The 25,416-nt window shown below is 39.6% G+C and overlaps 1 protein-coding gene across 3 annotated transcripts; it reads left to right on the forward strand.

The window, feature by feature from the left end:
• The first annotated feature begins 719 nt into the window (after positions 1-719).
• Positions 720-23,907, forward strand: NAXD (NAD(P)HX dehydratase). Of its 3 annotated transcripts, XM_075200012.1 has the most exons (11): positions 8,489-9,440; positions 10,822-11,187; positions 13,944-14,094; positions 15,867-15,912; positions 16,490-16,578; positions 16,784-16,892; positions 18,043-18,093; positions 18,172-18,276; positions 18,392-18,512; positions 21,532-21,652; positions 23,506-23,907. In XM_075200012.1, exons 1-11 carry the CDS (start codon positions 8,825-8,827, stop codon positions 23,654-23,656), a joined length of 1,926 nt encoding a protein of 641 aa, XP_075056113.1. In that variant the 5' UTR covers positions 8,489-8,824; the 3' UTR covers positions 23,657-23,907. The 3 variants fall into 3 exon arrangements, with proteins under 3 accessions (XP_075056115.1, XP_075056114.1, XP_075056113.1); XM_075200014.1 differs by lacking the exons at positions 8,489-9,440; positions 10,822-11,187 and adding an exon at positions 720-803; XM_075200013.1 differs by lacking the exons at positions 8,489-9,440; positions 10,822-11,187 and adding an exon at positions 804-903.
• Positions 23,908-25,416: the final 1,509 nt, after the last annotated feature.

The following is a 25,416-nucleotide window of genomic DNA, read 5'->3' on the forward strand; positions in this document are numbered from 1 at the left end:
CTAAAGAGCTAAGGAAAAGAAAAAGAATCAGAAAACAATATGTTTAAGACAGTGAAAAATATACAGCAGCTTATTAAAGATACAGCTGCTCAGCAGCTCGTCTGCTCACACTGGATTTCAGTGTCGACATTTCTGAGGTAAAATCACTGGCAAACCAGAGAAAAGCAGCAGAGAGAGATAAAGTGAAAATGCTTCAGAGGGGAGATCATGAGGGAGAGAGATGGGAATATGGGGGGGGAGACAGGGAAACAGGAATGTAAAGTGAGGAACAGTAAGGACAGATATGATGTAAATTATGTCAGCAAGAACAGTTTAAATACAGCTCAAAGACAGTAATGTTATAAAACTGCAGCCACTCAGCCTGATGTCTGTGATGGAAAGGAAATCCCTAGTCAGTAGTATATCAAAAACTCCTCCTACTCCTCCCCCTAACATCCGGGAACAGCAATCCTCCCACATTTAACCCTGTAATGTCCGTGCCTGCTTCGTGACAAGCAGCTGCGTTTATCTGCATTCAGCTTAAGGGCTTCATTTTTTTAAAAAAGGTGACAGCACAATGGGTGAGAGAGCTGCACTGATGACACAGTTATTGGGTTTAGTCACAATGCTGTCAAACTCAATCACCTTCACCTGGATGCCAGCTTGTGATTGGTTCACTAAACTGTCACCAACACGCTGCTTTGAATGTCAATACAGAGAGCCACTCTTTGATTGGTTAGCTGTGCTGTCACTCCCCTAGGCCCAGCACTGCTGCAGGACTCCCGGAAGTGTCCTGATGCTCCTAGCCCGGAGTACGGCTATAGGTAAGACGCGGGGCGCTCGTCATGTCACTCACTGCGCTGTCAGTGGCAGCCACTGCGGGGGTCCTGACTGCAGCGCTGCTGTACTGTCTACAGGAAGCAGGTACTGGCGAGGACGCTGCCGCTAGGCAATCCCCCCAGCCCACGTGTACTGCTGAGTAGCTAGACCATCTTACTAATAATAAAGTATTACTTCATAATAGCTTCCATGACATGAACTTATGTTAGCATTGCCTAGTGATAATGCAGGTAATTATTGTAACACATAAATCGAGTAGCTTACTCATACCAATCTATACATCAGACCACGACGATGAACTTTGATAAGGATATTTAGTCCATAATGTGCAGTGATTTTGATCTGTTGTGGATAAAGGGATTTGAAATGATACTGCTAACACCATCACTCTGCCTTTTCTTCATAAAGCCTGCTTAAAACGCAGGCTAAAGCCAGAGTAGGCTTTATAAATATAGTAGCATAATGGAATTAATACATTTTAATGGAATTTTGTGATAAGAATATACCTGTGGTAATTGAGAGTGGTTTTATAAAGGAGTTTGTGTAAAGAGGGAGCACTTAATTTATTATATGCTGTAGCAATCCTTATCCTTAACAAACTTGCAGACATTAACCTCAAGTTCACTGGGCATGCTTTAACCGACAAAGTGGTATATTAACCCTTGCTGCTTAGGCTCCGTATCATCGAACAAGTGGAGTATCCTTCTGTCTGTTTGATTTTCTTTGTGCGTTAAGTTTTTAAACAAAGATTGTGTGTACCTGCAACTAAGGGGCACATTTATCAATATTCACATAAAGTGAAAAGTATTTTTCAATCCTTATCGCAATGATAAGGATTGAACTATTTCTCACATTTATGTACAGCCCTGCACAGAAACAGCAGTCCCGAAAAACTGCTGTTTCAGTGATAAAAAAAATCATACTTACCCCCCTCTTCGGAAGCGCTGTCTCCGGGTCTTCTCTTCACTCTTCAATTGCGCATGTCCAGTTCCAAGAACTGGACATGCGCACACAGATCCCCTCTCTGTCTCTGCAACGATAGTTGCAGAGAGAGCGCGCTGAGTGACAGGGAGGGATCATGTGATCCCTCCACACATGCGCTGTACAGCTCTGCTCTTCGGAGCAGAGCTGACAGCATTAGATTTCTTCAATTCCGATGATGTACGCCAGCTTCAGCATGACAAGTTCCCGAAAAAAATGTTTTTTTCGGGACTTGTTAGATTGCGGCCAGGAGCAGTCACCATTCTGTTGAATGGTGACTGCTCCCAAAAACGAAGCAGCAGATATCCATGATATCTGCTGCGATGCACCCTTAATAATTTTGCGGAGGAAAGGAGGACACCTTAATGACCCGTTAAAAGCACTATCGTGCTTTATTAAATATGCCCCTAAGAATCTCTGCACTAAAAAGCAGGCTCTCATACCTGCCCTGAAGTATGTGTTTCAGATTTACATGTGTAGAGCTGGACAAAATATGGTCATCCTAACAAATGAAAAACACAATCTTTTTTTTTTTGTTTTGTTGTAAAATGACATGTAGACACAGACCCCAGTCCTATAGATTTGTAGCTCTTTCCAGTGATCAGCTCATATTACTATTACATGTCTCTGACTACAGAGTTGCTGGTTCTAACTGTTTTAATATGAAGCCAGTTATAATGACTCCCAGCAAATGACTGCAGGGAAGGGAGGTGCAAGATGTCATTTAAGTGTCACAGCCTGGTGCAGTTTGCTGTGGAGGGCCCACAAGCTGGTCACTTAAGCAGTATAATGCCTAATGTATTGGCTCCTAACGTCTGTATTGATTGGTCTAGATCTGCACTAGTGGTACTGTTGGATGCATCGTTCCTGTGCCAAGTTAACACAGGATCATGAGCACAATACATACGGTGTAAGTGAGGTTTGACAGTTATTGCTCCAGCAATTAAACCTATAGAAAACTGCTCTTGTTTGTAATGGTGCAGTTTCCACATTTTGAGGTGGGCCATGAGAAAGTAAAGCACTTCCAGTATTTGGACTCCAGTACGTTTAACATATATGCTAAAAACGTTACCATAGGTTACACCATCAACAATAAATGAGAAATCAGTTAGCAGTAGAAAATAATGAAGAATTATTGCTGTTATTCTCTTTAAATATATTTCTAAATTCAATTTGTAATGATTTTAAAGACAATAATCTGTCATCCATTACTATTCAGCCTTTTGCTTTATTGGCATGTTAGCTGTGTCACACATACTGCGTTATTGGCTCTAAAATTTGGAAAATTAACCTGATTACCATTTGTATTGTTACAAGTATATGTATATTATATTACCTGATCTGATGCTGAATTATCAATAAATTGTTGTTTGCATATAGCAGTTTTTTTTTTAAACTCTTTATTTAAAGAGGAAACAACAGGAAAAATACAATCAATATATTTGACATAAAAGTATTAATATTCAAAGTGTCTCCTCTGTAATTTTATACATTTATATCGGTGGGGAATGGGGGCTAGGGGAGGGGAAAAGAGGAAGGAAGGTAGAAAGGCACAGGTCCTGTTAACAACATCGCTAATAAGTAAATAAGTAAACAAGCCAGCCTGGAACATCGCTAGGAAGAGCTAGAAGAATAGCATACAAACGTTACTCACCAGCAGCACGCCGATACCAGCCTGGGGGATCCGGGGGCGGCCCAAGATCTATATTCCATCTGCGGGTGGGAGAGCCGTGCTAGACAGACAGCTGTGGCTTTCTAGTAGAAACCACGGGGCCCACACCCTATCGAAATGATGTGATTTATCATGAAGGTAACACGTTATTCTCTCCATACTTGTGACATGTCCTATGTAGGACCGTAATTCCTGCATAGAGGAGGCCCTAGGGTCATATAGCAGTTTTTGCTTTTTAAAATGTTATAACTTTACTTAGGTGTCAAGCTAATGTTTAAAATGAAGACTATATCCAGGGCCGGATTAACGGAATGGAGGCCCCTGGGCTAAAGGGGGCCCCCATTCCCCCGTGAGGCCCCCCCGTTAGCAGACTGGCCCCCCTGTTAGCTGACCGCCCCCCCCCCCCCCAAGCGCTTACCTTCTCCTGTCACTGCAGTCCTCCTTCCGCGGTACGCTGTAAGCTGCTTACTGAGGAGATCTCGTGACACTCTCGCGAGATTTCCTCAGTAAGGAGATTACTGAGCGCCGGAGAAGGAGGAATGCAGTGACAGAGCTCAGCATTGATCGGGCCGGGGGCGCCCCCGCCCCCATCCCGATCAGTAATTCTGCTGAGCTCTGTCAAGGGCCCCCTGGATGCCCGAGGCCCCTGGGCTGTAGCCCAGTTAGACCTCGGGTTAATCCGGCCCTGACTATATCTAGTGTTTAGAACTGGTAGGCAGAACTAAGCTTGTGCGGAGTTTGAAAACGGTAACTATGAATACATACAGAATCAATATTCGGGGCTAGATTTACTAAGCTGCAGGTTTGAAAAAGTGGGGATCTTGCCGATAGCAACCAATCAGATTCTAGCTTTCAGTTATTTAGTACCTTCTACAAAATGACAGCTAGAATCTGATTGGTTGCTATAGGCAACATCCCCACTTTTTCAAACCCGCAGCTTAGTAAATCTAGCGCTCGGACTCTTTAAGCTGAGTCACATTAAAGTAATGTGGGGGGGAAATATGTGTAATATTACTTGTATGTCCACCATACTGTTGTTTTGTTTGATCTGTCCTTGTCAGGTGTCACAGTGCCTCACACTGACCATTAACAACATGCTAGATTTTGTGAAATGTTTGCATCCTTTGAATCGTTTTACAAATTATACTATGGTGGACTATTTAAGAAGCGGTGTAGAGCAAAAAGGCTCTATCGCCACCTTTTGCTATTTAACAAAGCGTAAACTCTGGCAAACTTAGGGATGTATCTAGCTTTAGACCCATTAGCTTACTGCTGTCCCCTTAGACCTCTATGGGGACAGTAGCACTAGTCAATCTATTAAGCAATCTTAGGGGTGCATCCAGCTGTGTCTTTACTGGATTTCTCACCTGTGAAAGTACTATGTGCATAGCATTTCTTCTACCTGCCATCGGCATTAGGCTGCTGGTAAATGGCAAAAAGACTTAATGGAGGAGATTATTCTTCACCGGGACTCCCAGAGCAGCCCCGGCATGGTAAATCACAGCGATATGTCATTATGCATTGTTGCGATTTGCAGCAATGCATATTGATTGTTACCGCATTCTGTTAATAAATGGACACATATGTCCTTTTTTTTAATTGGGTGTTACAACCTCTTATAATTCAGTGAATTTGTTTCACTTAGACATGAACTTACAACGAGTTTACGTTATTTACAATGACAGCTTACCAAGCATTTTGAAGTCGCTGTTGTCACTTGGCTGTCTCTTCAGTTTTACTAATCATGCAGTGCAAATCTGTTGAATGGGGATATTTACATGGATAATTGCTTTCTGTGGTATGCAAGATAAAATACACATGTGTTTTTGCTACATGGTCTATTTCTATGTGTTGATGTATATCTAGACTACATGTGTATTTTGGGGTATTTTTGTATAAGGACCTCTTTTTATAATTGCTATTACAAATATTCAATGTGCACCAAAGATGCATATAGGTCACTTGCATAGTTGGGTACAAGTTCTAACAGAAACTCAAGGTAAACGCCCACATCTAATTCTAGATGAGAGGCAGTGGTGAAGCACCATTTGTTAAAAATTCTGGGATATTAAGGTCATTGAAGTAGGTGAATTATTATTCATTAAGGGATTTGTTTGCTAATTGAAATTATCTAAGAGATTGTGTATTGTAATTTATGCTTACATTTCAAACTGTACATGGGAAATTCCAGTCTGCAGCATTTCTCTTGGGTTATAAAATGTGCAGTCTGCACCAACCAATCACACACTTCTTGTGGGGTGAGATGTGTCTATCATGTGCTAACCTGTAACTTGGCTCTGTCTGCCTGGCATTGATGCTATTTTTTTTCTTCGGTGTGCTCCCTTAACATATTTCCATGTGTTCTTCTGACAAGTGAAAATCAGTGTCTTTTTTTTTTTTTTTTTTATAATCTACTTTGTGTTTTAATAAAACTAGCAAAATGCTACTAACCAAAAATATAGCAGTGTATTTCAGCAATTAATTCAAATACAGGGTTGCATCCGTTCAGCTAGGGAATTGAGAGAGTGGAGTATATTTGTAAATAAACACAGGAGAAGTAATTGAAAGATGATACATTTATTAACTACCTGAAATCATTATAATCATCATGATCTAGCACCATCAATTCCGCAGCACTGTACAGAGAATATATGTCCATTCACATCAGTCTAAATTCCCTAACACACACAGACTAGGGTTAATTTAGTCAGCAGCCAATTAAGCTTCTCTTTTGTTTTTGGAGTGTGGGAAGAAATTGGAGCCCCCGGAGTACATATAAACTCCACACAGTGCTAACCACTTAGCCACCATGCTGCCTATAGAGTATTCAGTCAGACCATGCGCATTCAGAGCCTTAAAGAACTTGCAGTGACTTCCAATACAATTAGCTGTTAAGTACATCACCCTTGAAAATGTGGTTTGAAACTTATTGAATATTTCGTGGTCAAACATACTTTACAGTTTGTACAGTGCTGTGGAATAAACTCGGATTCAGACTATATGTAACTCGGTGTTAACATGACTTGAATAATCACTGACATACTTGTAACTCGGTATGTACGGAACTGTATAATAATATGTCACTGATGTATTGTTACAATATATGTAAAGGGCTGTGGGATAATTTCTGATTGGGATGCTGTATGTAACAGTGCAGCAGAGCTGCTGTATGTAATACTGCACAGTGTTGTTGGATAATAAATGCTGACAGAGATATTGTGTGTAACAGTCTGCAGTGCCTGTGGGATAATTACTGACTGATCTACTGTGTATAGCAGTGTACATGGCTGTGGGATAATTACTGAATGACATGCTGTGTGTAACACTGCAGTGCCTATGGGATAAACACACAGCATTTCAGTATTTTCCATTATGTTGAAAAGAAAATAAACTTGTACATACATCTAGCGCTCACTCTTGTAGCACATCAAAATGAATAACACTTCACCGATTATAGGAATTTCAGACAAATCTTCTTTTCTGATGAAGTCAATCACATTTCAATTTCAATTTCACACTCAAAATATAAAACACATAATAGTGTAATGTGTTACACATACTTCTATATTAGTTCCCAAATAACCATAAAGTACTGAAGAGGGCTTCTATTATCACAGTGGAATTCTTAACAGAAAACACCAATCACTCTTGTGTTCTTCAAAAACATCTTGTCCCCACAGGACTTGTGCTTACAGTGTTTCTGATGTTAATGAGCCTTCAATATAGACATCCTTTTTCTCTTCCTTTTTCCGTTCCAAACTAACGACTCCATCCACAGTAAATACAAAATGGGGAAAGGAGATCTAGTGCATTATCCTTTAATCATACACAATGCATAAAAACTTGTAACAAATAAAAAACAAGTGTAAAACATCCAACGGTATAAATCTAAAATGGACTCGTACCAGACTCCTCTGAATCACAGGCATAATTTAGGTCCCATTTAGATTCTCCAGTTATTCGGCCGGGTCCCAGCTTCCAGCGCGTTTCGACTCCTAAGCCGCTAGTACTTCATGGTTATTTGGGAACTAATATAGAAGTATGTGTAACACATTACACTATTATGTGTTTTATATTTTGAGTGTGAAATTGAAAGACTTCATCAGAAAAGAAGATTTGTCTGAAATTCCTATAACCGGTGAAGTGTTATTCATTTTGATGTGCTACAAGAGTGAGCGCTAGATGTACGTACAAGTTTATTTTCTTTTCAACATATTGTATTAGAAGAGGGTGGACCTTTTTTTTTTTTGTATGTATGTACGAGGCAGCACATTCTAAAGAGCGCCATATCGATCAGTGGTTTCCTGATTGTTTTCTGTTCAGTATTTTCCATTAGGCACAGTACAATGTTACACACAGCATCTCAGTCAGTATAGCACTATATGGCATGGAATAAATATGAACTCAGATGGTGTATTTAGAACTGTGAAGTACCTGTGGGATAATTACTGACTGGGATCTCCGTAGTTTTCCAACAGGCAGTTACACACAGCATATACAGCACTGTGGGATAATTACTGACTGAGATACTGTGTGTAACACTGTATGGGAGTGAGAGATAATTACTGACTGATATGCTGTATGTAACACTGTACAGTGTGTGTGGGATAAATGCTGATTATAGATGCTGTATTTTACACTGTACACTGCCTGTAGGATAGTTATTGACTGAGATGCTATGTTTAACACTGTACAGTGCCTGTGAGAAACACACATCATCTCCGTCACTATAACTGTCCGACGCTGTGTGATAAATACGGACGGAGATGTTGTGTGTCAGTGGATACACTGTATGTTAATGAGTGAGATACTGTAACACTGTATATAGGGGGCTGTGTAATAAGATGTACATGGCTTTTATTCAAAATAAATAATCAAAACATACAAAAAAAACTTTATTCCAATACACAGCAGCGGAGACTGACGCATGACGTCACTCATGCCTCACACACTCGTGATATTGTTTTTGTTTACCATAATGTTACATTGTTTTGACTTCCCGAAGCTTTATTGACAAGTGACAGCACTGACAGCGTGGAATGCTGTCCCTGTGACGCGGGTGCATTGCTCGGCTCCCCGCGGGTTCCTGCCAGTGCAGCCATGCATAAGTTCGGGATGTGCTCCCCGCGGCTGCCGCGCTGCGCTGTGTGACGGGGTAAAGCGATGTGTGTGTGCGCCCTGCTGACGCGCTGGGCATGTCTGCTGGCCGGAGCCGGGGACTCGCTGGGGACGTTGGCAGTGAATGAGTGACAGCATCGCCCACAGTTACGTGCAGTGCCCGGGCCACACACACTGCAGCTAGCGCCGAGCTCTCCGTTCTCTCTTCCCGAGCCGCGCTCTGTCAGCGGCGGCATGTCTGTGTGCATGCGGAGGCTGATCACCAACACCCGGGGGTTCCTGTGGTCCGACATGGAGACCCGGGCCCTGCTGAACATCTGGGGGGAGGCAGACGTGCAGTCCGCACTGGATGGTAATTTCCGGAACAGCCATGTGTACCGGGACGTGGCGGGGCGGCTGAGCGAGCTGGGCTTCGAGCGCACACCGGAGCAATGCCGCATCCGCATCAAGGGCCTCAAGCGGCAGTATTACCAGGCCCGGGAGGGCTTCAAGAAGAACGGCCACGCTCGGAAGATCTGCCGCTACTATGACGAGATGGACCGGATCCTCAGCTCTCGCTCAGCTCCGGCCACCAGCGGGGAACATGCCTACGTGCCTCTACCGGAGCCCCCCGGGATCCTGCTCCTGCGCCCGGACCCCCCCTGCAGAGTGGAGCTGCCCGGGGACCCGAGGGAGGAGGAGGAGGAGATAGAGGACGAGGAAGAACCCACCGGCTCCGGGGAAGGGGGACCCGAGTCGTCCCAAGACAACTTTACCGAGGACTCGGGGGAAGGGTCGTCCTGCTACACAGAGCACCCCATAAAGGTGGAAGATGGGCCCAGCTTCGCCATCCCGCTGCCCCCTAACGATGGTGAGTGTCCCTACACGCAGATCTCAATATTGTATTTATAGCCTGTACAAGCAGATAACGCATCAGGCAGTTTTTAAATCAATGGACATTGTGTGCTGTAAACCTGGCCATATAGAGTGTGCCTCAACAGTTCTACCTCTCAGCAAGGAAAATGGGACAATTATTATAGCTAATATCGCACACTTTGTCAGAATAGTGGGCATTTGAAAGGTATAAGTCACAGTAGAGCATTTCTAGACTTTATAGTAATTAATTAATATCTTTCTTTTAATTGAATATAAATCGACCACAATGTGGAAATGATAAAATAGAATGCCCATTGCTGAATGCACATAAGCATAATTCTGGCACTTATTTTGGCCCCATAATTTTTAATGTTTAAAGATAACTTTTAATGTATTTTCAACATGTTTCTAAAGTTTTTCAGTCCCACTACTTTATCTGCAAATTAATTAATTCTCGATATGAACTTTATATTCTTGACTAATATTTTTAATTTTCTATTGGAAAATTTAATGGGAAAAAATCACTTTATCACTAAAACTGTAAACAAATGTACATCTTGCAGGCATCTGTGTGGATTATGTTTGTTTTATGAAATTAGTTTACACATAGATGAAATAGACACCTGATACATAAATTTGGATAGTATTGCAACCCCATAGAAATGGAGACAAGCATGTCACAGGAGTTTAAATAAATTCATATATACTGTGATTCTGAATTTATATTACCTGAGTTTCTGCAGATAAACCAATATACATACGATTAGTAGTACTATTCCTTCTATAAAGTGGATTTCATGGTTAGCATGTTGGCATTCCTACAAGAACTATTGTTCATATCTGTTTGGAATTCCTAGTTAAAATCTGAAATACATGAATTTAATTAAATCTTATATTACACGTTTGCCTCTTCTAAGCTATTCTATAACTTGTTGATGGAAGAGGTATAACATTTATTGCATGTAACATTGTAAATGTACAGTCGAGCAGGCTCTTTATAAAACAGAAATCTCACTGGAGTTTTGAGACTTCAGTGTGGCACAGTGGTAATTACAGATGTAGCTAGGGAAGGATAAATCAGGATATTGAATACTTTCTTGTCCTGAGATTACAAAAATGTGACCTATTCAGAGGCACACAAGAGGTTCTCCGCTTGGAACTGGCTGGTGATAAAAATGGTTACTTTAATAAACATGTATTTAATTAAAGTGCAATAAAACCATTTTCTGTTTGCCTCATGATACTGGTCTTTGGTCTATACCTTCATTTTATTTAGTTTGTTTTAAGATTCTGAGATTTTCTGGTGTTTGTTTTTACAGTCAAATTGTAAATATTGTTGCATAAATAAACAGCATCTAACTTGCTTCCCATCTCAGGTTATAAACCTATTCATGCAAAGACAAACTCACCTCAGGTATCTCAGCTTAAAAAGTCTAAGAAGCGGCACTCAAGTTTGACTTTGGATAAGATGATGGAGCGCTTTCTGCAGCAGAGCGTGGATGCTGAAGAGAAGTTTTACAAATATGAGGAACAGCGACTGCAGATTGAGGACAAACGGCGAGAAGCTGAGCACAATCGTGAGATCCAGATGTTGCAAATGCTGGGCCAAATGCTTAATACCATATCCTCCACTTCTCAAATGGCTGTGCCCGGCCGAGTGAGCAGCCCCATCAGAGGAAACGTCAGAACGTATGCAGATTCGTTGCACTTTAATACGGCAACATCTTTTTCTCCTCCAATAGGTATAACGTCAAAGTCCCACCAGTTAGACACTTGAAAAATAAAACCATTACCTGCATCTTGTTCTGGGTAGAAGTTAAGTTTTACTTTTCTACAGATAATATGCTATTTTCAGTAAATGTTCTGGTAATGTTTTTAGGAAAGTTTATCTCTGTGGGATTATAGACATCCTATTAATACTTGGTTGTAAGGTAGCATAATTCAGCTTTGTGCTATGTATTAATAATAAAATGTTTAAGCTGATTCAGACAACATTATGGTCTCTTGACGTTAAAGTTTCACAATGGCTAAGCACATATGAAGAGTGAATTTAAGGATACAGGTCTATTCGTTTATAACATTCATATGTTTTGTCACTACACAGGCAAAATAAAAAGATAAGAAAACAATGTTATTCTTTATCTTGACAAAAACATTTTTTATATCTCTTTATTTAGCACTTGGCTGCCAGTAGAACAAATGGGAATTTGTGGATCAGTATACATTATATTAGAAGTATAAAATATGATGGATACTTAGGGGTCTATTTAACAAACTGGAGAAAACTGCTTTGTCCGGAGAATGGCCATCACACGACTTCACTCAGTTTGTGAAGGAGATTTCTCCTGCGTTAACCTACTTTTTATTTGCTACCGCTGTCCTCCTAAAACTCTAGGTATTTATCAAGCAGTGAAAAGCATTGGCTATGCTTGGTGTTGGGCTATCGTTTGCTAAGGGGCCCGGTGAACCCGGAAAGGCCTTGCTTGATCCCTCACTGTGTCAAATCCTATGCACATGCGTGGACCTCAGTGCTGGGCTGCTTGCGAACAGTAAAAACTGTTCGCATAGGAGGGGCAGTCTAGGAGTGGGAGTAGGAATCTTCACCGGGGCTCCTTGAGGAGCCCTGTTATATTTGCAGTGGTACAGCATTATGTAATGAGTGGTACTGCTGCATAATTGTAAATAGAGCCCTTTGTTTGTAGTACATGGTCTGCAAAAAGAGGATAACGGTAATCCTGCTTAAAGTTTTCTTTTTGGTTCTGTCCTATAGAAATTCTGTTATTGGAAATAAGGACAGTTGTGTAGTGGGTACGTTTTTCTTTCCCTGTGGTTCCGGGCTGTTGACCAGTACACATAAATTCAACTGCTTTATAAAAGTTGTGTAGTTCTTCTTTGGATTAACATAGGGTTGAGTCAGGGAGCCGTCTGAAACTGTAAATGGCATGTAGGGCTCTTATTATGTAGTATACACAGTATTAAAGTGTAATTCCACCCAACTTCGTTTTGGGTGGAATAAAGTAAGATATGTAAAGCAAACGGTTACTTTGTTGCACTCCTCTGATCCAGTGGGTGTAAGCAGGATATCCTGTCTCCTGCTCTGGGCAGTTTTGTTAAGGTTCCTCCTGAGCTTTCCATTTATCTGAAACTGAATCTCATAAGGCATGGGTTTTGAGAACTTGGCAAGGAGTTCAGAAAAGTCCACTTTAAGCGTGAAAGAAAATTTCCTGGTCAGCCTGTCATAAGCAGGTTTTTAGTTTTGGGTGGAATTATCCTTTCAGAGACAGATAAGCCATGTACACATGAACATATACATTGAATAAAAACACAGGGGAACATTGTAGTAAATTGGACCATATGAAAAAAAAATATATTAATACTGTAAAATGATGTACATAGTGTTATCTAGTTGTACAATCTTTGTAGTTTAATACATTAGTCACACACCAATCGCTGTGGATTAATGGAATGATCTCTTTACCACTGGGGATGGTTCTTTATACATTCTATTCTCAAGATAAACAGAGGCCCGAATTGGCCATTCATGTGTGGTATGTAAACAAATCTTTTTAAAAGTTTGTTAACATTTACAATCTGCATATCTAGCATTGGGGTATATTGAAGTGTAGCATCTGTCCTAAGCGATTTTTTTTCCTAGTGGACTTGGAGCCTGACTCAGAAATGAGTAGTTCTGAGCAACCGTTCAAATCAGAATTCAGTGTAGACACGCTATCCGAGGCCAACCTATGCATTTCATCCACTGCTTCATTAGGTGTCCTCATTAAGTGGCCTCTCATAATGTCTCCACTGAATTCTGGCTTAAACTTGAGCAGAGGTTTTTTTGTACCTGTGACTTCACTTCTGGGTCAGGCTCCTATACGAAAACCGTTCAGGACCAACATTGTTTTTCACATTGTCAAATCATTTGGGGTATAGTAAAGTGGGTCTTTGTGTATGTTAGCTGCTCATAATGTTGTTTCGAGCAACATTGGTCATGAGGGTGACTTTATAACACTGCAGACACTGCTAGTCAGCAGGCTCTGGCTGCTGTAGTGTGTGGAGGAGTGGGGACACTGGCTGCTATATTTTGTAGGGACAGTGCCCCGCAAGCTTGGTATATACTGTACAGATCATTCGGGCTGTATAAATATTTTTCACAATGGCCCTAATATTTCCTGGTCTATATAATATAGTAAATACATGCTATTTTTTTTATGCGGAAGGATCTTCACATAAGTCACCATAGGTCAATCTATATAACGTAACTTCTAAAGTTCTGAATGCTTTTAAGATCAGAACAAAACCTTGTTTGGAAAATGTGCACCTTCAAGCATAACTAGCTCTTGACTTTGCACCATTATGATAACATTTATTATAGACCCTGAATGATACCATTATGCCATTTAGGAGCAACACAATAGTTAACATTTGGTACAGTCTGCATATAATTGTGAAAGCATATGCCTATGCAAACCGTTAACGTTTTAATATTCTTATTTAGTTTTGGAGAGATCCTTCTCTCTGCGTCCAACACGCCCATCAAAGGACATGGAGAATATCTTCCAGTTAGTGAGGAATGTCATCCCCCCGCTTACTTCTAAAAAGCACAAGGGACAGGATGGAAAGATTGGTATTGTTGGAGGCTGTCAAGAGTGAGTACATTGTATGTATTACATCCTTACAGTGACATTGGTAAAATTGTATATGAATCATTTTGTCTATTTTACGTCTAGAATAACTAAATGACAAGCAAGTAAACACACATTTTTACACTCTAATTTCCCAGTTCTGCAGGCTTTACCAAGAAGCCCTGCTGGCTAGGCACAGTTCTCCACCAAAAGACTTCTCCATCCTCAGCTGAACTCCTTTGATGGGTTCCTGCAGCCGGAGCTTACTTGAGAAATTATGAGATGGGACCCTTGTGGTTCTACTATTTGGGTAGGGGGGTGGGAAAACTACTTCATGAAATGCACTCTTCAAAAATTCTGGCTGTCATTTTATATGATCCATTGCCACATTTAAAAGCTAGGGTGAGGTCATTTTATGAACGTAAAATATTTCCCCAATCACGACTTTCTGCACAGACAAATGCATCTTTCCATACATGATTAATGCTCAAGGCCTACCATGTTGCACTTTGTGGCAAGCTGATATCCCTGGGAGAGATTTGATTCTGTCCATCTGGACCCATGTAATTACGGAATTGAAAAAATATTTTAATAAACAAGGCCTTGGGACAGACTTTCAGAGAATCATCCAACTTTTAGAACTATGTATCATTTGTTTCTATTCCCAGACACACCTGGAACCATCTAGTTGCCTAAATCTGCTATTCCTCTGTCAAAATATAAGAACAAATTAACCTTAACTTGTGGCCCCAGCATCTCTGCCAGCCAGTTGTTGTTGCATAGAAGCCCTCAAATGCCAGACACTTATTAAATATACCCCATTCAACTGCCAGTTGCAGACCAACATCCCCCCCCCCCCCACACTTACCTGGCAATTGCTTGTCTATCAGAACCCCCCGTCAACTACCAGTGAAATCTTATTTGACTTCTAACTTGCATAAGTTGTAGAACTTTCTGACATTTACAACTAATGTAGCATGCCAGTCATGATAACAGTACTACAGAATACTAAAATCATTTTTCAGGGTTGGCAGAAAATACATATTACTTTTGTGGGCAAAAGATGTGTGAAGACAATAGCATGCAGCAATAGTTTATCTGACACAAAAATATATTTTGTGTGCATTAGTCAATTTAGCAGCACTGGGATATTAACCCCCAACTGTCAACCAACTATTGTAAAGAGACCATCTTACCTCCACAACTTACCAGTCTGTTTCTGAATTTCCTGGCCTCCTCTTGTCACTTTCTCGACATTCAGTGGTTATTCAGAACTGAGCAACTGCTCTTTGGTCCTAAATGCTCCCCAGAAGTGAAGTAGATGACCCTGGAGGAAGTGTTATTTACAGGACTATGATTGCTTGGTGTACATAGGCATAGAAGATTGTAATGTAGTAGAGTGACAGCAAAGATGGCTGCACTTGCCATTACTCTGTGCGCACGAAATAGAAAGTGACTTGATCTTTTGGATCTATGCGTGGCCTGTGCACCTGGATTTAATGTTCTGTTGGAAGTTCATTCGGCCTCAGCCATAGAAGACCAAACTGAATCCAGGATTCAGTACATCCTTAGAATCAACACTAATTCTGACAATACAGTTTAAGGCAGATTGTGTGATGTGCTACACATTGTCTCCACACTGTGACCTTTGTCTGAGATAAACTTGCTCCATTTGTGGCCATGATTCATTCATAGATCCTAAAAACATTTAAAGCATATTGCTGCTGATAAAGGTAGCAACAGATTGACTTCCATTACTGAGATGAACTTGCTTGTAATATCACATTGTTTTACAGATATACTGGGGCTCCATACTTTGCAGCAATTTCCGCTCTCAAAGTGGTAAGTACACTTCGTAAAAATGTTGAATAATTAGATTTTTGCTTATTTTCATTCTTCATTTAGGTGGTGTAAAACACAGTTTAAAAAATGCAGTGCGACATAGACTTCTTCTCCTAACTCAGATCACTGAAGTCCATGAAATGTGTTCTTTGCTGGCTCACCAACTGTTTCCAGACTGTCAGCTACTATATAAACAGCATTGAGCAGCACACGTCTCAAGTCAAACAAGACAAGTTGGCTTACATAGCATGTGGGGAAATTTCTAAAGTGAATGACTCCAAAATACAGCTGAAGAGTTTTTTTCTAAATAATAATTCTGTAATGCATTATTATTTAAAATGTTGGCGTTCTCTTCTATAAAATGCAATGGCATGGTTATTTGATCATAGTTGATTACTATAGCTGTGTAAAAACTTTCTTAAAACTTATTGCTACATCAGATGTCAGAAATCATTGGTTAAAACCTCAAGGGATTTACTAAAGCAGTATTATTAGATCTACCAAGTTTCTAATTCCTGAATAGTGATATCTTGCCAGAACACGTTCTCTCTGATCTCCTGTACTTTATTCTCCATAGGGTGCAGATTTATCCCAAGTATTTTGTACCAAAGATGCAGCAAGTGTCATTAAGTCGTACAGTCCAGAGCTAATTGTACATCCAGTTCTGTGAGTTTTACCTTTTCTGCTCAATATTGACCAAATGGTGGCTAGCCAAAATAACAGGTTGCTTATTAATACTTAGTTTTTGTTTTAAATAATTAATATACTGTATGTCACTGTCCTTCACAGGCTTTGAAAAACATTTTTCAGCTTTTTTTTTTTTTTTATCCTTACTTTTTCAATGACATTTCTATAAACATTGTTCACGCAGGGACCATCCGAATGCTTTACATGAGATAGAGAAATGGCTCCCAAGACTACATACCCTTGTAATAGGACCAGGGCTGGGAAGAGACAATTCCATACTGGAAACAGCAAAGGTAATGGAACTTAAAACACTTTACTGACATGAGGGGTACTTTACTTGAACCAATGGCGCAAAATAAAAGTATTAGAAGGGACAGCTGCATAGTGAGCTGATTACAGGACAGAAGTGACCCATGGTGTAGCAGATGCACTGGGACAGTCATCCAGCACAACTGGGCTGAAACAGCTGCTTGTAATACATTGAATAAAGCAAGAATATATAAAATTGGAGAACCAGTTTGATAATGACTTTAATATATTGGTTTGTACATGCCCTTCTTTATATTTAGACAAAAATAATAATCTGCCTGGTTGATGTAAAGACTTTGAATGCCAAAAATAATTTAGTTAAAGGATATCCGTTGGCATTTTATTTAGCATGTTTGAAATACATTCTTTAACCATGATAAGCAGCATATTCTAACTCTACAATAACTACCAAAATAGATATTTTGGCTGGGCGTGCATCGGACCCTGTGACAAATAGAAAATGTACTTTTACACATACTGTTTTACAGTAGTTTTCAGTTACATCACTGCTGTTGTTCCTGACGAAAATGCAAATTGAATCTACAGCCACAGCCAGGAACTGGAATAAGGAAGTAAAGGATGTGAAAACAGCTATTTTTATTTTAATATTGATACTTAAATGCTCAACGAGAAGAATTAAACTTAAAATATAACTGTGGATGTAGTTCATTAAGGTATGACAAGATATAGTTCTGCATGTCCTTCCAAATAATGCTCCAGATGTCTAGTGCTGCACTCCTGTTTCTTAGTATCTCTTTCCTGAATCAAACTTGCAGCAGAGCTGTCAATGCCCCTCACCCGTGAACTTCCCGGTCGTGTAGATAACACTGTGGCATTGACATTGCTGTGTTTGACATAGGCCGGCCTTAGTAGGAGAGGTGTGCAGCCCTGGACAAGTGAGGTTTTGTGGGACAAATGGAATATGAGAAAACCAGACTAAAGTTAAGTAGAACTGTGTATTTTAATGTGTCTTTGTGACCCCAACCAGACAGAAATGAATCTCTTTGTGGCATTACAACATGTAATTTTTTTTTAATTTTATTGCTTCTTTCACGTGATCCTAGAATCGGAAGCTTTTTTTTTTTTGGCTTTTCATTTTATATTGTGTAACTATCATTTCTGCTTAATTTGCAGGGTATTATTGAAAAAGCCAAAGCGAAAGGCATTCCTCTTGTGATAGATGCAGTAAGTATCTTGTTTCTGTTACTGGGGGATGTTATTGTGTTTAGCACAATACTAAGCAGATGTTGCCTTCCATTTTAGGATGGACTTTGGCTTATTGCCCAACAACCTTCTATCATTCAAGGCTATCAGAGAGCTGTCCTCACCCCAAATTTTATGGAATTCAGTCGGCTGTATGAAGCTATGGTAAATACCTGTATTCACAGTGACTATGTTATGTAGCTCTTGCTTGAAGTATGTGTCAAAACAGGTGTAAAAAGAAAGTCTAGTACAGAAATGTGACTTTCTTTTCCCCTTCCAGCTCACTGAGCCAGTGGACAGCAGTGACCAGCATGGAAGTGTACTAAGGCTCAGCCAAGCAATGGGAAACATTACTATTGTTCAGAAAGGAGAGTGGGATCTAATTTCAGATGGTGATAAAGGTTTGTGTACATATTGGATAAAACATGCTGGACATTAAGTTTATCTGCACTATACAACAGGCGGTGTTATTTTATCATATGTCTACTTCATATGGATATTATGATTTAAAAAAAATTCCTATGGGTTAGTTTTGTTTGAAAGAGATGGATAATGGATATTTCTGAAAACACAGGTGCACAGGAAATACTTATTACTATGGACAGCAAAATCTGTTAGAATTTGTTGCTTTTTTTTTTTCTTCTATTGTAGTTTGCACAATGAGAGTTAATGTCTTGTTGCTATGTATAACATAACATTGTTCCTGTGCACCAGTTTTCATAAATACCCTTCATTGTGTTTGTGGCTACCAATGACTGATGTTATGTGCGTATTGTCGCTAACCAATAACGATTGTCGAACCTCGATTTGTGTTTCCAACGCACAAAGATTTATTCGCAAATAGTAGAATAATATGTTCAAGCGAATTGATAATAAGTACAGCCGTTACTTATCGCAGGCGCTCTGGATCCAGTGTGCAGTCATTCAATCCTGAAGCCTGGGGACAAGATGTCTGAACACTAGATGTGAAGCTGCTGCTTATATACACACAGAAATACAGTAATACAATGAAGATGGTATAGCTTGCATCTATTGGTCCAGGTCTCAGGAAGGTCCAAGGGGTTGTCAATCATTGGCTAGTTCATCCTAAGGAATCCAAAGGAGGGGGTCACCTCTCCAGGGGGTATGCTCTGCTCTTCCCGCCAAGATTCCTTAGTCTTAAGTAGTTCATAATTCCCTATCATTCATAACTTGTGTATGCACTCTGCGATTCCCTCGCAGAGTGAACCAAACAGTAGGAAATGTTAAGAGGTTTATTATGATACCACTCATGATATGATTCCTTCAACCTGTTCTGTATATTTCACTAATGTGCATGTAACTTTAATATAACACATAAACACTACTATATTTCGACATAACTGACTATGTGTTGCAACTACCATTAATGTGTACTATTTTATAAGTATGCGTGTTTGTGCGAATGTATGGTAAAAGACCAATTACTGTTGCTGCCACGTGCAGTGGATGCGTACGCCCTTTCACGCCGTAGCGTGCCCTTGTACGTCGTAGCGTACCGTACGCATCTTTTCAGACAAAGACAACCAAGTTTGCTCGACTTTAATTGAAATTACTTTATCCAATTTGCTGACTTCGACACTGACGATGACAACCATGAACCCTATGCATTCAGTGAGAACTCCGCACTAGTGGCTTGTATGAAGGAGTTAATTTTTTATGATTCCAAAGGTACTGGTCACCCTTTAATTCTAAACTAATAAATGTAATATAACAAGATTTTGTGGGGTTAACCCCAAACTAGGCCAATTTCTATGATATTCCTGTGAAGCCATAAAGCATTTGTTTCAGTCACCACTTATCTTTCAATGTTTCTATAAGTTTTGTCATTAAGGGCTATTTCAGATAAGTGCTGTTAGCATGTTTTCCAACACTTGTATATGTTACTTTCTAGAGGACATTGCTGGACACATTTGCTATTCACACAGCATTTTAAGCTGCCAGAGAATCGGGCATGTGAGAATTTCTCACATTTTTGACCATGCCATTTTTGGGTTGCTGCCCTGTTAACAGCACCTGCATTCAGGGATAAACGATTTTTAGTCTGAAGAGATTCAACCGCAATTTACACATGGCTGCATTCTCTCCAGAATACAATGTGTCTTAAGTGAACAAGCCCGAATGGGCATATTCAGTTGTTGGCGAAAACGGCAAAAATCTTGCGGCGCGCACTATTACCAGCATTACGGTAATAGTGCGCGTAAATACCGTTATTACGGTAGTTTTCAGGGCTGGATTTCAGCTCGCGGCTCAGGGAGCTGCGAGCTGAAATCTGAGTAGAATTACCGTAATAACCTGTTTACTTTTTCCGCGACAGAAAAAGTAAACAATTGAATATTCCCCTAAGGGGCATATTCAATTGTTAGTTTTCCGCGCCGCGGAAAAACTAGTACCATTAATACGGTAATATGTAGCTGGATTTCAGCTCGCGGCTCAGGGAGCTGCGAGCTGAAATCCAGCGAGAAAATTACCGTATTAACGGGTTTTCCGTAATCGTGCGCGGACCGCGAGATTTTTGGTGTTTCCGCCGAGAATTGAATATGCCCCTAAGTGTTGTAAAGTGCTTTGTTTAAACAGTGTCAACAGTTATTAATCTTTTTTATATATACAATTTGTACTTCAAAACCTGTATCAAACAGGTTTAAACATTGATTCTCACATTCCACTCTATATGCAATATGTTGAGAATTTTAAGAATATACAGTGACATTTTTTTGACTGGGCCAGTAATTCACTTACCTATTTATGAATTAAAAATCTGATTGTTTGTTTGTCAATCCACCCCTCAAGTACCCCCAATCAATTAATTTAAAGGAAAAAGACAATAACTAAGGATGAAAAGAATAAGGTAAATATTGATAGATTTTACTCAGCAGTAATATTTGGATTCTAAACTCCCTGCTGTGCAATAAAATTACTGGATGGCTTCTCTTGTAGGGACTAGGTGGAGGCATCGTAAGGAAAGCATGGGGAGCATGGATTTGTGGGGGGAAAGAGAAATCCTGCACACGGCACTGTGTATACTGGCCTTTCCCCAATGCATTTTTCTTAAACCGACATTGTACATTATTTCTATACAGATATTGCTTGCTTTTTCCCCCCCAAGTCTATCATGCCCAGCTCAGACCTATGAGAGGTTATATAGTGACTCCTAAAATAAGGTTTCATTTCTTGTACTATTGCGGTCTCCTTGATGCCATCTCAGTACCAACATATGTTTCTATTGTACTCTACTTCATACAGTTAAACATAGGTAGTTGTAAGAGAGTTGGATTTCCTAATTAAACCAGACCTTGTTAATTCAGCTTAATTTGGTAGTTAAATTAGGTAATTATTTCATTTTTAATTGTGTAACTGTATGATATCAACTTAACTTGTTGTTTTCTTTCTTTTATATTGAAGTGTTAGTGTGCACTCATGAAGGGAGTAGCCGGCGTTGTGGAGGACAGGGAGATCTCCTGGCTGGCTCTCTTGGAGTCTTGGTACACTGGGCATTTCTTGCAGGACCAGAAAAGATAAATGGGTATGTTGAAACAAATTAAAACTAAATTCTAGCACTGAATGGACTAAGATTTTATTAGAACAATTTTTACAATAATGCATGTATTTCAGGAAAATAACAGCTAGAGTATACACTGTATAGTCAAAAGTATTCAGACGGTTGACCATTACACCAACAGGGACTGTAATGACATTGTGTTCAAATACATATACTTTAATATGGAGTTGGTCCCCCTTTTGCAGCGATAACAGCTTCCACTCTTCCTGGAATGATTTCCGCATGATGGTGGAGTGTTTCTGTGGGAATTTGTGCTCATTCATTCTGTAGAGCATTTATGAGGTCAGATACTGATGTTGGACGAGAAGGCCTGGCTTGCAATATCTGTTCCAGTTCATCCCAAAGGTTTTCGATGAAGTTTAGGTCGGGGCTCTATTCCAGCCAGTCAAGTTCTTTTACACCAAACTCACAAACCATGTCTGTGTAGTCCATGCTTTGTGCACAGTCATGTTGGATTAGAAAAGGGCCTTCTCCAAACTGTTGCCACAAAGTTGGAAGCATAGCATTGTCCAAAATGACTTGGTATGCTGTCTAAAAGTACTGAGAACTGTACTTTTAAATAGTTACAGAACATCTTGGTGCATTCTACTCTCTTTACATACAGATGGTGGACAAAAATTGAAAATGCCAATATAAAGTAACTTAATAGGGAACAGGGCCACCTTGTACTGCCTGTTTGCACCTTGACATTGAATACCAATATATGGTACAGCAGGGGCTCTCAAGTGATGGCCATTTGATGATTGTTCCTATAAATGCATGGTTTGGTATCACAGTTGGTGACCATGTTGGCCATAGTACTTGGATAACATCTATGTTATGCACATGAAACAAAGGGGCAGCCACACATGCTTTGTGGATGGGGGCATTGTCATCCTGTCAGAAAAGAAGTGCTGCACCATTCAATATTGATTAGTACTAACCTTGCCTTCTAAGTTAATGAATCTTACCAAGAATATTTCTGAACCACTAGAACTCTTCAAAATTTGAAACAAGCACTCTGGCTCTGTCATAAGTGCACTTGTCCGTTTGGTGAGAATATGTTAACAGATGATTAATCTGACCATATCATCTACCGCCACTGCTCAGTAGACTATTGCCAAGTGTGGGGAGTAGTAGTTTATGCATTGCAAGTCAACTATATCATGATCTGTGTAGTTCTTGTTAAATTATTTGTGATGACCCTGGCTGCTTGTGGCAACAGTTGAAATTTACAGTCCATCGGTCTGTAGTTGCTTGCCTGCTTTTACTTTGCACTTCAATTTAATGCACAGATATCACAATCCTGTGGCATGCAGTTTGCCCACTGTTGCCAATGATGGTTTACCCTCGGAGTTCCAGTCTGGCAGCTTGGATGCCGTTGCTTGTAAAACATCAGGAAGTTGAGCTGCCTCGGCCGCCGAAACTTCTGCCAAATGTGCTCCAACATTCAATGCTCTTTCTAAGTCTCAGAGTTCTCCTATGGCAGCCATGCTAAACATTATGATAGGCAACCAGAGCAGTCTAGTAATTTTATATATAGCCCTGACCATGCTGTGGTGTTTGCTTAATTAACACAAACGGTAATCCTGTGTGAAAGCCCCTGCTTTCATGCTCTTTAGTTTCCTTTATTTAGCAGGCGTTTTCTTTTATTCATTTTTTTTACTTGTCTTATATATGTGTGTCTACATCTCTCTGCTTGTCCCTGAACATATTAGCAAATGTTTACTAATGTAGCTTAGGAAAATCATTGCATAAGTATTCTACCCCATATAATTGCATTAATCTGCATGCAAAATAGAACGTTATTTATTCATTGTGGTTGTCCCTTGTTTCAGTCAAAATCCTTTTGTGGTGGCAGCATTTGGAGCCTGTTCTCTCACAAGACAATGTAATCACCAAGCATTTCAGAAATACGGACGTTCAATGACTACAGGCGACATGATTTCAGAAGTTGGAACAGCTTTTAACAAGCTCTTTGAAACCTGATACTACTGATATGGTTTATTGTGAACAATTGACTGTTTTCTTTATAAGATTTACACTAGGATGCACAAAAGACACTTCCTGTGCTGTAGCAGCATGTAAAATATGCAAGACAGAAGTATTAATTTTTTGGCTAGACAAAAACCTATTAAAGATTGTAGATACATTTTTAAAACAAAATATGAAATACTGGACTTTGGATATTGCTCAAACACAATCACAATAAAAGTGTGACTGAATTTTTTTTCCCCCTATCATGGGTGAATGCAGTACTTATTAGTAGATAGGTTTAACACAGTGAGTTACAAGCAATGGTACAATGTGGTACTGGTGCTCTGTGAACTTTATGGTAAGGCATTCCACTACAAAGGAGAAAGCAGCTATGGAAGTAACCAGGACATAAATAGGAGAGCACTCCTTGTGGGATACCTAAGTAAGTGGTCAGGTCACAATATTATCTCAAGACGAACATGGGTTTACTACTGTTTTGCCTCCTATTTTATTTGTCGGGCACTGTATAATGTGTGGCCTTTGATATATTCTTAATATATCATTTTTAGTTTGTATGACACAAAAAAATTCTGAGATTTTACATAAAGCGAAAACCGCTAGCTTTTAAGTAACTGCTAAATAAGCTTTATATTTCTTTACAATTAATCCATTGTTAGAATTTTATGCAGGTTTGCGCTACAAGTAAAACCTTTAAATATACACTATTTTTTAAAACCATTTCAAATGAACTTTTAATACAAATATAATTGATTAGGCTAGTCACATTGGAAGACAATACCAGTTTTAGGTGTCAAGTAATTTAAATTCGTAAGAGCTCAGTCCTATAATCATCATTGCAGGCTATTCTCGATTTAACAAGATCAAAAAAATCAGTTTTTACATTTATCCTCCTAATGGTTTGGGTAGAAAGAAGAAATCAGTTTCCACTACATTTAACACTCGGATCTTGAACATATAAAAGCTTTTATTGTAGTTCTTCTACTTTATATATTTTTTTTCCTCAATATCAAAGTGAAAAGGAGAAGCAGAGAAAATGGCATAGGCTGTACTATATATTTAGTGCTCATTCAGATAAGCATAGCCAGGGACTTTGAACAGCAGATGTGTGCAACCACCATGCTCTATGATCAGCAGTGCCTACAGCATTATCAAAGCAGTGACTCGTTCTATTTGTGGGTGGGTTGGATAAAATTCTCTAAATCTGTGTTTCCCAAACCAAGTCCTCTGGAACCCCTGGCAGTGCAGGTTTTCATTATATCCTTGCTGGAGCACAGGTATAGTCACTATTGACTGACATATTTTGAAAAATCCACATGTACTAATTATTTCCTTTGTGACCTGGAAAATGATCCCTTCCATATTGCAGTTTTGTGCTGTACCCTATATTTAATAGATCTTGATACTGTAAAGAAAATAAGCTAAACAATTTTGATATCAAGCTCTCATGACCTTTATTTTATTTCACTGCATGTTATGAGACCACCCATTAACATTATTGGCTAAGTTTTGTTACTTTTCTTTTTATGCTGCTGTGTAAGCACTTTCATTGCACCTTGTAGAATATTTTATATCTTTAAATACACCATGAAATGCAGTACAGCCATTCATGGCAAGCTATTGCCATGGAAGCTATTTAACCTTAATTTCTAACTAAAGTTTGTATTCTTTTAGAACAGTGCTTCTTAAACCTGGTCCTCAGGACCCCTAACAGTGCATGTTTTTCATATTGCTTTAGTTGCACTGTGAGGGGT

Source organism: Mixophyes fleayi, chromosome 2 (genome assembly GCF_038048845.1).
Source record: "Mixophyes fleayi isolate aMixFle1 chromosome 2, aMixFle1.hap1, whole genome shotgun sequence".
In the NCBI taxonomy this organism is placed as follows: Eukaryota; Metazoa; Chordata; class Amphibia; order Anura; family Limnodynastidae; genus Mixophyes; species Mixophyes fleayi.

Coding starts and splice junctions, on each gene's coding strand:
- NAXD (XM_075200012.1), top strand. CDS start 8,825: ATGTCTGTGTGCATGCGGAGGCTGATCACCAACACCCGGGGGTTCCTG. Junction 9,441..10,821: donor CCCGCTGCCCCCTAACGATG/GTGAGTGTCCCT, acceptor TTCCCATCTCAG/GTTATAAACCTATTCATGCA. Junction 18,277..18,391: donor GTCGGCTGTATGAAGCTATG/GTAAATACCTGT, acceptor TTCCCCTTCCAG/CTCACTGAGCCAGTGGACAG.